The 16,483-nt window shown below is 42.2% G+C and overlaps 1 protein-coding gene across 1 annotated transcript in view; it reads left to right on the top strand.

The window, feature by feature from the left end:
• The window catches only part of LOC308698192 (mitogen-activated protein kinase-binding protein 1-like), a gene marked incomplete at its 3' end in the record, with an annotated part of 51,603 nt that overhangs the window by 3,571 nt on the left and 31,549 nt on the right, over positions 1-16,483 (top strand). Inside the window, exons 3-18 of the mRNA XM_081378112.1 lie at positions 765-827; positions 1,401-1,458; positions 3,616-3,786; positions 4,267-4,404; positions 4,489-4,662; positions 4,905-5,065; positions 7,446-7,635; positions 8,556-8,678; positions 8,750-8,904; positions 9,721-9,812; positions 9,918-10,043; positions 10,253-10,323; positions 13,681-13,802; positions 13,884-13,959; positions 14,230-14,341; positions 14,413-14,476. Of these exons, the coding sequence (XP_081234238.1) occupies positions 765-827; positions 1,401-1,458; positions 3,616-3,786; positions 4,267-4,404; positions 4,489-4,662; positions 4,905-5,065; positions 7,446-7,635; positions 8,556-8,678; positions 8,750-8,904; positions 9,721-9,812; positions 9,918-10,043; positions 10,253-10,323; positions 13,681-13,802; positions 13,884-13,959; positions 14,230-14,341; positions 14,413-14,476 (1,896 nt within the window). The remainder of the gene's footprint in view (positions 1-764; positions 828-1,400; positions 1,459-3,615; positions 3,787-4,266; positions 4,405-4,488; positions 4,663-4,904; positions 5,066-7,445; positions 7,636-8,555; positions 8,679-8,749; positions 8,905-9,720; positions 9,813-9,917; positions 10,044-10,252; positions 10,324-13,680; positions 13,803-13,883; positions 13,960-14,229; positions 14,342-14,412; positions 14,477-16,483) is intronic.

Below are 16,483 nucleotides of genomic sequence, written 5' to 3'. Positions count from 1 at the left end.
AACAGGCCAATCAGATGCTCTCTATCTTACGTGCGCACACACGCACACACGCAAGGTCTCTCGCTCCCTCTCCCTCTCTGCTGTGCACGCGCGCTCTGGCTCGCTCGCTCTAGATTCCGGGAGATTTTAACTCATTTGCGGGTATCAGGGAGCCGCTATCAATATGCGGGAGACTCCCGGAACTTCCGGGAGACTTGGGATGTCTGGTATGCGCGGTTCTATGAATATGCAAATGAGCCCCGCCTCCACTCACTCACTCAGCTCAGAGATCCACTGGTTGACGATCACACGTTGATCTGATTGGTTGCAAGGTAGTTTGTGACGTCAGAAACACCAGCGATTTCAAAGCGTGTTTTTGAGACTGTCTTTGGTTCACTGCAGTTTTAAGGAGGAAATACTCAGCAATGCTGTCGACTTATGAATTTATACATGGTTTGTCTTAAAGCACATTAAAAACACCACATAGACGTATAAACAACATTAAAAGCTGGATTTACACCACAGGGGGACTTTAAGATAATTTTTCTGACCACACTGGCAGATATTTGTTCTTGTTTTAAGCTCAAACTTACATTTTTTCAGTGAACATGAGTTAATATCTTTCAATCTTGCGTGAGCCTCTTCTAGTGTTTTACTGGTTTGTTGATAAGTTTAAGGAAAGCCGGTCTCCAGGCTCTTTGAAAACACAAAAATGATTTAAAGCTTTAGGCCTGTAAACAAACTTGTGGATTGAACGCAGTGTTGTTTCTGTGTGTTTCATTCAGGTGCGTCGTTGTGTTACTGAACCCGGCCAAGAACACACAACAGCATCTCATCAGCTCATCCAGGTGAACAGACACAGCATCACAAGCCATTCACAAACACATTTACCCCTTTAATGCCTCGATCATGTTTTCAGGCTCTACTAGAGCAGGTTTTCCTGCTTGAATGTTGATTATTCTCCTCATATTCTCCATTGTTGCGGCTCCTCTCTTCCCAGTCTGTCAGTAACGCTCTGTTTACTTCCTGTCTCTGTGAAGCCCCTCCTCCTGAAACGCACACTGTGCTCTGATTGGTCGGCTGGAGCAGTGTGTTGTGATTGGTCGAGCGCTTCGAGTGTGTTTGGGAAATGTCCCGCCCCTTTCCATAACTGCCAGTTTAACACCCTACTAACTAACTCAACCAGGCCCCGCCCCTTTATTCTGCGCATGAATTATTATAATGAGGAATATTGTGACGTGTTTGTTCCCGGGAGAAACTCAAGACTACACTGGAGGCGTTTCAGGAGTTCAGAAACACTGACTCTGATATAGAGAAGAACTTTGAGAAACTTTTTCAAGCTCAATCAGCAGCATTACACACTAAAGACAGATGAATATGTCTTCATTAATATGCATATTGTGAATATTGTCCATATTCAGGAAAGCCATCAGCACATTGTCCTTCTCGTCGGATGGCAGGTTTCTCGTCACTGGAGAGGTGAGAGACTCAATCAATCACACGTTTAGTTCTCAGTGGCTACGTCTACATGCACAACTTTTGTTTTTGAATGTAGTGTTTACATGAACGCTAAACATGTGATCGGGTTGATGTGCGCGTTTATTGTCACAAGTTTCAAATCGGAATATATTTTTGACATACGCACACAAATATACAGAGTTTCCCGATGTTTGCGCATTTTAACTATTCTGTTGTCCTGCTCCACTCCACACACGCAGAGAAAGGAGGATTATTGGAGGACGAGACACTTGTTTATACCTCACTTTCTTCATCAGGAGAACAGCTCGTTCAGCGCGCCACACGTCATTACGCTATTTCTACGTCATTACGCTATTTCTACGTCATTACGCTATTTCTGCGTCATTACGCTATTTCTTCGTCATTACGCTATTTCTGTGTCATTACGCTATTTCTGTGTCATTACGCTATTTCTACATCATTACGCTATTTCTACGTCATTACGCTATTTCAACGTCATTACGCTATTTCAACGTCATTACGTTATTTCAACATCATTACGCTATTTCAACATCATTATGCTATTTCTTCGTCATTACGCTATTTCTACGTCATTATGCTATTTCAACATCATTACGCTATTTCAACGTCATTACGCTATTTCAACATCATTACGCTATTTCAACGTCATTACGCTATTTCAACGTCATTACGCTATTTTGTACGTCATTACGCTATTTCGTACGTCATTACGCTATTTCAACGTCATTACGCTATTTTGTACGTCATTACGTTATTTCAACGTCATTACGCTATTTTGTACATCATTACGCTATTTCGTACGTCATTACGCTATTTCAATGTCATTACGCTATTTCAACGTCATTACGCTATTTCAACATCATTATGCTATTTCTTCGTCATTACGCTATTTCTACGTCATTATGCTATTTCAACATCATTACGCTATTTCAACGTCATTACGCTATTTCAACATCATTACGCTATTTCAACGTCATTACGCTATTTCAACGTCATTACGCTATTTTGTACGTCATTACGCTATTTCGTACGTCATTACGCTATTTCAACGTCATTACGCTATTTTGTACGTCATTACGTTATTTCAACGTCATTACGCTATTTTGTACGTCATTACGCTATTTCGTACGTCATTACGCTATTTCAATGTCATTACGCTATTTCAACGTCATTACGCTATTTTAATGTCATTACGCTATTTCAACGTCATTATGCTATTTCAACGTCATTACGCTATTCCATCGTCATTACGCTATTTCTACGTCATTACGCTAATTCAACGTCATTACGCTATTTCAACGTCATTACGCTATTTCAACTTCATTACGCTATTTTAACGTCATTACGCTATTTCTTCGTCATTACGCTATTTCTGTGTCATTACGCTATTTCTGTGTCATTACGCTATTTCTACATCATTACGCTATTTCTACGTCATTACGCTATTTCAACGTCATTACGCTATTTCAACGTCATTACGTTATTTCAACATCATTACGCTATTTCAACATCATTATGCTATTTCTTCGTCATTACGCTATTTCTACGTCATTATGCTATTTCAACATCATTACGCTATTTCAACGTCATTACGCTATTTCAACATCATTACGCTATTTCAACGTCATTACGCTATTTCAACGTCATTACGCTATTTTGTACGTCATTACGCTATTTCGTACGTCATTACGCTATTTCAACGTCATTACGCTATTTCTACGTCATTACGCTATTTCTACGTCATTACGCTATTTCTACGTCATTACGCTATTTCTACGTCATTACGCTATTTCAATGTCATTACGCTATTTCCATTATGCTATTTCAACATCATTACGCTATTTCTACGTCATTACGCTATTTCTACGTCATTACGCTATTTCAATGTCATTACGCTATTTCAATGTCATCACGCTATTTCCATTATGCTATTTTAACGTCATTACGCTATATCTACGTCATTATGCTATTTCAACGTCATTATGCTATTTCAACGTCATTACGCTATATCTACGTCATTACGCTATTTCTACGTCATTACGCTATTTCTACGTCATTACGCTATTTCAATGTCATTACGCTATTTCAATGTCATCACGCTATTTCCATGTCATCACGCTATTTCCGCGTCCTCAGAGTGGTCATCTTCCCGCTGTGAGCGTGTGGGACGTGTCCGAGGGGACGCGGGTGTCGGAGATGCTGGAGCACAAATACAGCGTCTCCTGTGTGGCGTTTTCACCAAACGGCAAATACATCGTGAGCGTCGGATCACAGCACGACATGAGCTTGAACCTGTGGGACTGGAAGGTACTGATTACCCATTATGCTCTGTTACCCATCCACCCATCTATCCATCCACCTATCCGTCCGTCCATCCACCCATCCGTCCGTCCACCCATCCACCCATCCATCCATCCACCTACCCACCCATCCACTGACTCATCCATCCATCCACGGACCCATCCATCCACCCACCCATCCACTGACCCATCCGTCCATCCATCCACCTACCCACCCATCCACTGACTCATCCATCCATCCACGGACCCATCCATCCACCCATCCATCTGTCCATCCACCCACCCATCCACTGACCCATCCATCCGTCCGTCCGTCCGTCCGTCCATCCATCTGTCCATCCACCCACCCATCCACTGACCCATCCGTCCGTCCGTCCGTCCGTCCGTCCGTCCATCCATCCACCCATCCGTCCATCCCCCCACCCATCCACTGACCCATCCACCTGTCCCTGAGCTCAATTACATGTGGTTTACTCTGGTCCTGCAGAAGCACACTCTGCTAGCTGCTAATAAGGTGTCCAGTAAGGTGACTTCGGTGTCGTTTTCAGAGGACAGCTCTCACTTCGTCACCGCAGGGAACAGACACATCCGCTTCTGGTATCTGGAACCCTCACACTCTCATAAGGTACGTCTATGACCTTTGACCCCCCTTATTGAGAGGTCACAGCAAAACGACAACATTGATGAACCGTCCCATGATAATCTGCAGCCGATGCCGCTGATGGGTCGCTCAGCGCTTCTCGGGGAGATGCAGAACAACTTCTTCTGTGGTGTGGCGTGTGGACGCGGGCCGAAGTCCAACAGCACCTTCTGCATCACCTCATCAGGGCTGCTGTGTGAGTTCAGCGATCGGAGAGTTCTGGAGCGATGGGTCCGTCTGCAGGTCAGAACACACACACTCACTCACTCACACACACCACATCAGGGCTGCTGTGTGGGTTCAGCGGCGGGAGATTTCTGGAAAATGTTGAATTGAATGTTGAAGTTGTTAAAGGGATGTTGATTATTCTAGTTGTTTGTCCTGTGAGATGAAGATCCTTGTGTCTCAGAGCTGCTGATGAGTTCAGAGAAGATCATGATTGTGTGTTTAGACGAGTTCAGAGAGGAACATGATTGTGTGTGCAGACGAGTTCAGCTCACGCTCTGACGGTGACGGAGGATCTGATCTTCTGTGCGTGTGCCAACGGAACCGTATGCATCTTCAGCCCGTCGGACCTGTGCTTCATCTGCTCTCTGCCCTGCCCACATCACCTGGGCATCGAGGTGTCCGGCGTCACACAGGCCAGGTGATTCATTACTCACCCATCCATCAACCAACCAATCAACCAACCCACCCACCCATCAACCAACCAACCAACCCACCCACCCACCTATCAACCGCCCAACCCACTCACCTATCAACCGCCCAACCCACTCATCAACCAACCAACCCACGCACCCATCAACCAACCAACCAACCCACCCACCCATCAACCAACCAACCCACCCACCCATCAACCAACCCACCCACCCATCAACCAACCAACCCACCCACCCATCAACCAACCAACCCACCCACCCATCAACCAACCAACCAACCCACTCATCAACCAACCCACCCACCCACCCATCCATCAACCAACCAACCAACCAACCAACCAACCCACCCACCCATCCATCAACCCACCCACCTATCAACCAACCAACCAACCCACCCACCCACCTATCAACCGACCAACCCACTCATCAACCAAACCCATCCATCAACCCACACACCCACCCACCCATCCATCAACCAACCAACCCACCCATCAACCAACCAACCCACCCATCCATCAACCTATCAACCCATCCATCAGCCTATCAACCCACCCATCAACCAACTAACCAACCCACCCACCCATCAACCAAAATCAACCAACCACCCATCAACCAACCAACCCACGTACCCACCCACCCATCAACCAACCAACCCACCCACCCATCAACCAACCAACCCACCCACCCATCAACCAACCAACCCACCCATCAACCAACCAACCAACCAACCCACTCACCCACTCATCAACCAACCCACCCACCCACCCACCCATCCATCAACCAACCAACCAACCAACCAACCCACCCACCCATCCATCAACCCACGCACCCATCAACCAACCAACCCACCCACCCATCAACCAACCAACCCACCCACCCATCAACCAACCAACCCACCCACCCATCAACCAACCAACCCACCCATCAACCAACCAACCCACCCACCCATCAACCAACCAACCCACCCATCAACCAACCAACCAACCAACCAACCCACTCACCCACTCATCAACCAACCCACCCACCCATCCATCAACCAACCAACCAACCCACCCAGAGCCATAGAGAGAAAGAGTTGTGACACTCCCATAGACCTCCGTTGTAAATAATGGCGGCGCTTTTAACCGCCTACTTCCGGGATTTGAAGATCGGAATAGTTCTAAACACTGTCATTTTGGCGTTGGACACCATTCACTTACATTGCTGCGCGTCGAGTTGTTCTAGAGTTAAGTTGCTGAAATATCGACCTCTTTTGATTTGTCAACTGTCTATGTTGTATCAGAGGCCCTTTGCGATGCTTATACTGGTCTTCATTTGTATATGCACAGCGTAATTATTTATATTTTATGTTGGTTGTTTCAACCAATTTTTAAGCACTGCCTGCTAGCTAGTGCGACTTCGTCAGCTGTGACAGTAAGAGTTCGGTAATGAATCACTACCACCTTTATAGCAACTTTTATTTAATTTAATTTTTTGGGATATACTAACTTTTCATTATGTTTTATTGTCTTGAGTGAAGCGGCTTGTGAGAACAATGCTGGACCTCTAGGATTGTTATGGGATCACCAGTCCTGTCTGTTTCATGGATCACCTGCCCCTGGTTTTTGTTTTTCTTGTTCACACACACCCACACAAGCACACATTTTTGTTGTCTGTCATTGTTTAATAAAAAATATTTAAGCGAACTCTGAACGGACCGCCACGGCAGACCTCTTTGCGTGATCACGAAGGTAGGCTGATGGCTGAATCAAAATTTATAAGCAAAATCACAGGAATCAATAACCTAATACAGCCCAGTTGTGCTAAAATAAATATCATGAGACGTCCATCATCAGATGAATGATATGGAAAAGTTAAGTTAGAGCCGCTAAAGCCGGTGCTACTACCCATGCGAACATGAACACTGAGCTTTTCCCTCCAAAAATATAGCCTAAAACTTGTCTCCAAATGCAAAACTGACATTAACAAAATGCAATAATGCAATAACAGCTGAAAAAGTACTTGGGTGTGTGTTTTATTTTATATTTACCGTTCAATAATGCAATCGCTGCTGTCTGTCCCATAGAAGAGCATGACAGCCAGCGTATGTTTTAGAACTATTGGGGTTTACATGAACCACGTGACAGCCATAGCGGCGACATCAAAGAGTGTCGCAACTCTTTCTCTCTATGGCTCTGAACCCACCCATCAACCAACCCACCCATCCATCAACCAACCCATCCATCAACCAACCCATCCATCAACCAACCCATCCATCAACCAACCCATCCATCAATCAACCCATCCATCAATCAACCCATCCATCAATCCACCCATCAATCCATCCGAATCAGAGACGTATCTGATCTGATCTCCTCTGTTCTTTAGTCACCTGTTCAGCAGAAAGCCTGATGCCCGTTACCCAGACTTGGTGGCGGTGACCTTTGACCCTGTGAACCGCTGGCTGTCCTGTGTGTATAATGATCACAGTTTATACGTGTGGGACACGCGAGATCTGCAGAAGGTGCGCAAAGTTCACTCTGCGCTGTATCACTCGGCCTGCGTTTGGGATCTGCAGGTGAGTAGTAGTAGTAGTAGTAGTAGTAGTAGTAGTAGTAGTAGTAGTAGTAGTAGTAGTAGTAGTAGTAGTAGTAGTAGTAGTAGTAGTAGTAGTAGTAGTAGTAGTAGTAGTAGTAGTAGTAGTAGTAGTAGTAGTAGTAGTAGTAGTAGTAGTAGTAGTAGTAGTAGTAGTGCTTTTTAGATGAAGCACAACCGTGACCATCAACCTTGCCAACAGCCGTTATTGCACTGCTACACTGGTGCTCAAAGCTTGGGATAATGAAGACTTCTGCTCACCAAAGCTGCATTTATTTAATCAAAAATACTGTAAAACAGTGAAATATTATTACAAATTAAAATAAGTGTTTTCTATATCAAGTCACATTTATTTATACAGCGCTTTTCACAGAGTGTTTCAAAGCAGTTTTACAGAGATAGCAGGAAAATAATGCAACAAAGTTTGTTTCCAGAAGAAAATAGCGTCACAGTCCAGTTTAAGTAAGTTCAGTGATGGTTCATTTCTGCTGTAAAAAAGTTATTAATTTAGTTCATTTATATTTTTATATATATAGAGCCACTCTGGAGTAAACAGTGATGTCATCGTCCAGCTCACTTCAGTTCTCATATAATGGTGTCAATGCAGGAGATCAATAATATTGTTGAATATTAAAATTGAATGTCCCCAACTAAGCAAGCCAAAAGCCAATGGCAACAAAGGTGAAAAAAGGCGACAGTGAAGGAACCAAAACGCCTTCAGGGCAGAATGGTATTGTGAATGTATTGTAAATGTGACTGAAGACTGGAGTAATGATGCTGAAAATTCAGCTTTGATCACAGGAATAAATGACACTTTACTAGATATTCACATAGACAACAGCTGATTTACATTATAATAATATTTCACTCTTTTTACTGTACTTTTGTTGACCTGTGTTCCAGATGTTCCCCACAGACGGCTCACAGATGTTCGGTTCCTCTGAACCGTTCCTCACCTGTTCCTCTGACAACACTGTCCGTATCTGGAGCTCAGACGCCGTTCACAGCGCTACCCTGCTGAGCAATGTGAGTCTCTAAGCACGAGTGTCGTGATGTAGGTTTGACCACGAGTGATGAACTGACTCGAACTCTCTCAGGATCTTCTTCACGTCCTCTACATGAACGACGACACCGGCGCCCTGCTGGACACGGAAGGAACTGCGGTCACTGAGGGCTCGCGCGGCATCAGGAGCATCTGCGTCAGTCCTGACGGGAGACACCTGGCGTCCGGAGACAGAAACGGCACACTGAGGTACGGGTGATCATGTGACTGTTATTATGATGGAAAATACAGTACTGTGCAAAAGTCTTAGGCATGTTAATATCTTTACATGAAGAAACAGAAAAAACTGAGACAGACTTAATCCAGAAGAACTGCGGGAACGTCTCCGAGATGCTTGAAGAAACCTTCCTGCAAAGCTACCTGAAAAACTATGCACAAGTGTACCTGGACAAAAGCCGTTTTAACATGCCTTAGACTTTTGCACAGTACTGTATGTCAGTGTGCAAAAAAAGTAATTATAAAACTTTATTTATATATCGTATATATGTGTATATACGGTATTTGTGTGTGTGTGTATATGTTTTTATTATTTAATGAAATTATTTTATTTATTTATACATTATAAATAAATTACATACAATTACATACATAATTGTTTATTTGATTATTTTATCATTTATTAAATAATTAATTATCGTTTATTAAAGCATTTATTTTTTATATATTATTGAATTATTTATTAAATACAAATATTTATTTAATTGATTAAATAATGAATTATGAATGCAATTATTGTTTAATAATTTATGTATTTATTTGTTCATACATTCATTTTTGTTTGTTTAACCATTTGTTTCATATTTTGTTTAATTACTGATTTATTATTTAACTTATGAATTTATTTAATTGGTATTTATAATTTAATTATCGATTTAATCATTATTAATTTTGTTTGGTCTAATTACTGATTATTAAATTAGCATTTCATAAATTTCTTTAAATTATTAAATTAATAATCATTAATTAAATTATTTAAGATTAATTATGATGCTGTGGTTGCTGCAGGATCCATGACCTGACGTGTATGAAGGAGATATTGAAAGCTGAAGCACATGACTCCGAGATCTTGAGTCTGGAATACTCACGTCCTCACACAGGTGTGTGTCCCATCCATCCATAGCAGCGTTCCCAGACCCCAGCGTTTCCCCTGCAGACCTGAGTGTGTGTGTGTGTGTGTGTGTGTGTGTGTGTGTGTTGTACAGGCTTGAATCTGCTGGCCACAGCGAGTCGAGACCGGCTGATCCACGTGCTGGATGTTGAGGAAGACTACGCTCTGCTTCAGACTCTAGATGAGCACTCGTCCTCCGTCACGTCTGTCCGCTTCGCCGGTGAGAGTCCGGTTATTATTCACATTACAGAATATATATGCAAAGCAAACATCCAATCATCTTTGAGTCGCTAGTAGCCGGTGTGAAACATGATCTGAATTCAGAGTGACTTAGAATTAAGATGAAATGTTTTGAGCTTCTAGTGCTTGAGCCGTACAAACAGTTGTGTGTGTGTGTGTGTGTGTGTGTGTGTGTGTGTGTGTGTGCAGCCAGTGACGGGAAGTTGAGGATCATCAGCTGCGGAGCGGATAAGAGTCTGTACATCCGAACCGCACACAGGGTGAGTTATTGTGGTTTTCTGGATATTATTTCATGTAGAGTGTAATAAAGCTGTTTGTGAATGTACAAGTTTCACAGATCAGAGTTTTTGTCTCCTAAAAGAAAGAAGTGAATCTGAACTGAAACCAGTAATTCAGTCTCACTGATGAACCTGCGTAGGTCTGTAACTAATTCGCATAATCTGGTCCTGATTGGCTGAGCAGCGTCTCTTAGCTCCGCCCTCAAACACTGTAGTGTATCTGAGACTGGAGAGTTTGGCTCGTGTTGTTCGTGTGGAGAAGACGCTGTTTTCTGAGATTGATACGGTGAAACCCACGCCATCGTCACTGTTCGTATCACTGAGATCAAGAGCTGAGATTCAGATATGATAATGAGCGTTTCCTTTCTGACCAATCAGAGCAGAGCAGCTCTCAGAGAGGCGGGGTTTAGAGAGCCTGAATCCTTGATGGAAGTGTTTCAGACACTGAGAGAAGAGAGCTGATGCTGCAGTGGAGATTATGAGAGAATTACGGTGTGTTTGACCTTGGATGCATGTAAACCTGCTGTAGGAGCCTTTAAAATAGCATTATAGGGCACTATAAATGACAATCCTGTCAGATTAAAAACGGTAAAACCCACTCCATCGCTACTCTTCCACAGGTCAATTCCTTTTCATACAGGTAATACATTTTACAGCCAAAGTTTTTTAAACACAGTACGATATGTAAACATCCTTTATGCGTGAGCACTTACCAATTAAATCCTCGATCTTGACATCTGAAGGTACTTTGATGTTGCAGAATAGGAATAATAGGAGACATTATGTCATCAAATATGGGAGGGAAGGTACGTCATCGGGGTCATCAGGGGTCACGACGGTGATGCCTGGTGTCCCAGGAACTCCCCTCAGCTACATTTCCCCCATTGCTATTTTGGACCCAGTCAGAGTCTTGCCTCTTCATCCAGAGCCTCTGACTGCTTCTCTCAGCCGCCTCCGATGCAGTTTTAATGGTTCGGCACGAGCTCTGGCTTCTGACTGCAAGGTCTCTTAGTAAGTTAGTAGTAGACAATGCCAGGAATCCTCTGCATCCTACTTCCCCTGGGCGGATTTCAGTGTTCCAGCCGCGAAGTCGTATATCATGAGCCTAAGCATATCTTAGGTATTGACGCTCATAAGCCTCTTCCAATGAATCTTCCCAGGGTACGAAAAGTTCAGTGATGAAGACCTTCTTCACAGAGAGCGACCAGAGAACTATATCAGGCCTGAGGGTAGTGGTTGTAATCTCTGGGGGGAAACGAGCTGTCGACCAGTATCCACCAGCGTCTTCCAGGCGCGGGCTATCCTAACCTGGTCATGCTCCAGTAATGTAGGCCTGTTCCTGGTTACTTTTGCCCCTTCATGGACAAAAGATGGCTTGCTGGGAATCACTCACTGGTGGTAAAGAATTGGTGGTAATAATTTTTTCCTCAAGGGTGGAGGCAAGGCTCTTAAGGACTTGTTTGTGACGACGTGTAATGACCCTGGGTAAAGCTGGCTTTACAGCTTGTCCAGTATGTGCTTGGGGGAAGCTGGGCTGGAGCAGAAAGCACACCCAGGATCTTCACCACACCACTGATGGAGATTAGTTGGTGTCGGAAGGATGTCATAAGCACCTCTGATGATAAAGCTACGCTGCTTCGCTTCCATGCTCCACATGTCATTCCAGCTGATCCTCCTCTTCTCCACCCTATCCCACCATGTCCACTGTCCCTGATTACCAAAGCGAATCCACAAGTCCACGTGTTTCCTCTACCACCATCTTCCTTCACTCTGGTGCTATGGCTTTGTTCCACTCTGGACGTCTTGTGCCCCCAATATCTGCATGTTTGATCGCTGCTATCGCCTCCTCCACTGCACCGGCTGGCCTCCATTTACGGCCTTCTGCCAACACTGATGCATTGTTACTCAGCACTGTCTCATGATTCATTCAAAGTCATCTGAAGTCTCACTTTAGCACACTTAAGCTCTCCTGTGAGACTAGTGAAGGGCAGTTTGAGGACAGGACTTCTATAGAGGCCTATGTTGGTAAGACACCGTGGAACCCAGAGCCATTTCTTGATGTAAGCCGTATTTCTCTGTCCAGCTTCTCTGCTGTGAGGATTGAAAATTCATGAACTATAAGGGGCCACAAAAGGCCAAACTGCAAACACCAGGCCTTCAATCTTCCGGGTAGTTGAGTGTTGTCCACTACTGATCTCTTTCCGCAGTTGTTGTACCTGTTCTGTGTCTTTCAGGCTGGCATCATAACACCTACCAAGGCTTTTCACAGGCTGCTCAGATACTGTTGGGATAGGGTCATTTCCGATGAAGAACTTGATGTCGCTAATATAAAAGTTGAAATCAGCACACAGGAGATTATGACTGACCTAAAGGCATTAGCAAGATCCAGGAGGACAACATGGAGGTCCTTTTTCCCCACCTTTGCCATCTGGATCTGGTGCCATACCATACTGGAATGTTCTTAGCACCCAGAAAACGCTGATATACCTGCCGTCTGTACTGCTGTATCGATGTAGCTGTTTCTTTGCAGGTATTCGGACATCCTCTTGGCGATGATTTTTAAAAAGACTTTAGCCTCAACATTTAGCAGGGATATTGGTCAAAACTGGCTGATCTTCTGTGAGTCATTATCCTTCGGGATCAGAACCCTTCTAATCTTCTCCTTCCACACTATCCTTATGAGCCTCCAGAGAAACCTCAGGACATCCGGTGTGTTCTTGTACACTTCCACAGGACCCCCATCTTGCGTGATGGACTGCACTTTCCTCCTCTCTCCAAGTTGGAGGGTGAATCTCCATTTGGTGTTCTGGAGAATTGATTGGTGGGATATCTGGTGGAACTGACATTTGTTCGTGCCATCTTGGGTCAGAGTGTATCATCTTTAATTGATCCTACAGATCTTTCTTTGTTACTTTCAGAGTTCCACTTTTCTCCCTTGTGAAGAGACTTCTGAAGGGATCATTAAAGAACTGAGTTCTGGTTTGTTCTTTTTTCCTTCTCAGATTGTCATCCCTCCGTAGAGCAATGCCAACTTGAAGTGCATTGATACCTTCTTGAACGAGATTATCATGCTAAATACATGATACTACAAAGTATGATAATACCAGTTTTTTGGACATACCTTAATTTCTACATTAAATAAACAACCATTGTTCACGGAGTATGAAATGAACTCCTGCGACCTGTTCGCCTTGAAAACGAGTGCATTGGTTGGACTCCAGTTTACACGCGCCCGCAGGTTTTTTTTATATTTTATTCCAGTTAACATTTATTTCAAGTAGTGAAATGTTTGTTTATGGTTTTAGTTTTAGTTGACTATAATAACCCTGATTTGTTTAGACCGTCAGAGGAACTGCATTCAAACGGACGCATCATGTGGTTCGGAAAACGACTCCCACTCACATGGATATCGATCCCACATGCAAGTATGCAGCCGTCGGCTGTCAGGACCGCAGCGTCAGGTGAGCGGAGGAGCCAATCAGAGAAGAGTATGAGGTGCAGACACAGACCTGTGTTCATGTGTGTGTGTGTGTGTCCTCTAGAGTGATCAACATCAGCAGTGGTAAACAGAAGAGATCTTATAAAGGCTCGCAGACTGAAGACGGCGGTTTGCTGAAGGTCAGGCCGTCTGATACTTTCTACATATTCAACGTGTTAAAAGTTTTAAAAAGAGTTCCATACGTGTAGTGGCGCAAATGCAGAACTGTTACGCAATCATAGCAGTCTAGAATGCAGCACGCCTGTCAAAACTCACTCATTCACTCACTCACTCACTGTCAAAATGAATGAATATTAATATATATAAAATTAAATGCAGCACGCCTGTCCATAGACAGCCCTCAGAGAACATTATAGATCAAATGCAGCTCATGGTTTGTGTGTTTGCAGGTTCAGATGGATCCGTCGGGTCAGTATTTGGCCACCAGCTGCTCCGATAAGAACATCAGCCTGTTGGACTTCCGGACCGGAGAGTGTGTGGCCGCCGTGTTCGGACACTCAGGTGAGATTCGCAGACTCTCAGTGACTCTTCTGTGGGAAACTCTGGTGCTGATGTGCGGTTCTCTCTGACAGAGATCATCACGGCTCTGAGCTTCAGCAGCGACTGCAGGCGTCTGGTGTCCGCTTCAGGAGACAGGTGAGTCCTCCTCTTCTTCACGTGTGTGTGTGTGAGTGAAAATAAATGTAAAATAACACTGTACTTTATAAATAAAATATACATTACAAATATAGTTACAAAAGTTATTCCATGAAGAACGAGTGAATTTTCTCTTTGTCTTCTGTTGTTTGATTAGTGTTATTATAGAGCAGGAATATTAGTGTTATAGAGCGGGAATATTAGTGTTATTATAGAGCAGGAATATTAATGTTATTATAGAGCAGTAATATTAGTGTTATAGAGCAGGAATATTAGTGTTATTATAGAGCAGGAATATTAGTGTTATAGAGCAGGAATATTAGTGTTATAGAGCAGGAATATTAGTGTTATAGAGCAGGAATATTAGTGTTATTATAGAGAGGAATATTAGTGTTATAGAGCAGGAATATTAGTGTTATTATAGAGAGGAATATTAGTGTTATTATAGAGAGGAATATTAGTGTTATTATAGAGCAGGAGTATTAGTGTTATTATAGAGAGGAATATTAGTGTTATTATAGAGCAGGAATATTAGTGTTATTATAGAGCAGGAATATTAATGTTATTATAGAGCAGGAATATTAGTGTTATAGAGCGGGAATATTAGTGTTATAGAGCGGGAATATTAGTGTTATTATAGAGCAGGAATATTAATGTTATTATAGAGCAGGAATATTAGTGTTATAGAGCAGGAATATTAGTGTTATTATAGAGCAGGAATATTAGTGTTATAGAGCGGGAATATTAGTGTTATTATAGAGCAGGAATATTAGTGTTATTATAGAGCGGGAATATTAGTGTTATAGAGCGGGAATATTAGTGTTATTATAGAGCAGGAATATTAGTGTTATAGAGCGGGAATATTAGTGTTATTATAGAGCAGGAATATTAGTGTTATTATAAAGCAGGAATATTAGTGTTATTATAGAGAGGAATATTAGTGTTATTATAGAGAGGAATATTAGTGTTATTATAGAGCAGGAATATTAGTGTTATTATAGAGCAGGAATATTAGTGTTATAGAGCGGGAATATTAGTGTTATAGAGCGGGAATATTAGTGTTATTATAGAGCAGGAATATTAGTGTTATTATAGAGCAGGAATATTAGTGTTATTATAGAGCAGGAATATTAGTGTTATTATAGAGCAGGAATATTAGTGTTATAGAGCGGGAATATTAGTGTTATAGAGCGGGAATATTAGTGTTATTGTAGAGCAGGAATATTAGTGTTATAGAGCGGGAATATTAGTGTTATTATAGAGCAGGAATATTAGTGTTATTATAGAGCAGGAATATTAGTGTTATTATAGAGAGGAATATTAGTGTTATTATAGAGAGGAATATTAGTGTTATTATAGAGCAGGAATATTAGTGTTATAGAGCGGGAATATTAGTGTTATTATAGAGCAGGAATATTAGTGTTATAGAGCGGGAATATTAGTGTTATTATAGAGCAGGAATATTAGTGTTATTATAGAGCAGGAATATTAGTGTTATTATAGAGCAGGAATATTAGTGTTATAGAGCGGGAATATTAGTGTTATAGAGCGGGAATATTAGTGTTATTGTAGAGCAGCAATATTAGTGTTATAGAGCGGGAATATTAGTGTTATTATAGAGCAGGAATATTAGTGTTATTATAGAGCAGGAATATTAGTGTTATTATAGAGAGGAATATTAGTGTTATTATAGAGAGGAATATTAGTGTTATTATAGAGCAGGAATATTAGTGTTATAGAGCGGGAATATTAGTGTTATTATAGAGCAGGAATATTAGTGTTATAGAGCGGGAATATTAGTGTTATTATAGAGCAGGAATATTAGTGTTATTATAGAGCAGGAATATTAGTGTTATTATAGAGCAGGAATATTAGTGTTATTATAGAGAGGAATATTAGTGTTATTATAGAGAGGAATATTAGTGTTATTATAGAGCAAGAGTATTAGTGTTATTATAGAGAGGAATATTAGTGTTATTATAGAGAGGAATATTAGTGTTATTATAG

This window comes from Scardinius erythrophthalmus (assembly GCF_964197995.2).
Source record: "Scardinius erythrophthalmus genome assembly, chromosome: 11".
Taxonomy (NCBI): Eukaryota; Metazoa; Chordata; class Actinopteri; order Cypriniformes; family Leuciscidae; genus Scardinius; species Scardinius erythrophthalmus.
The sequence above is the reverse complement of the archived record's forward strand: the minus strand, read 5'-3'. Positions and strand labels throughout refer to the sequence as shown.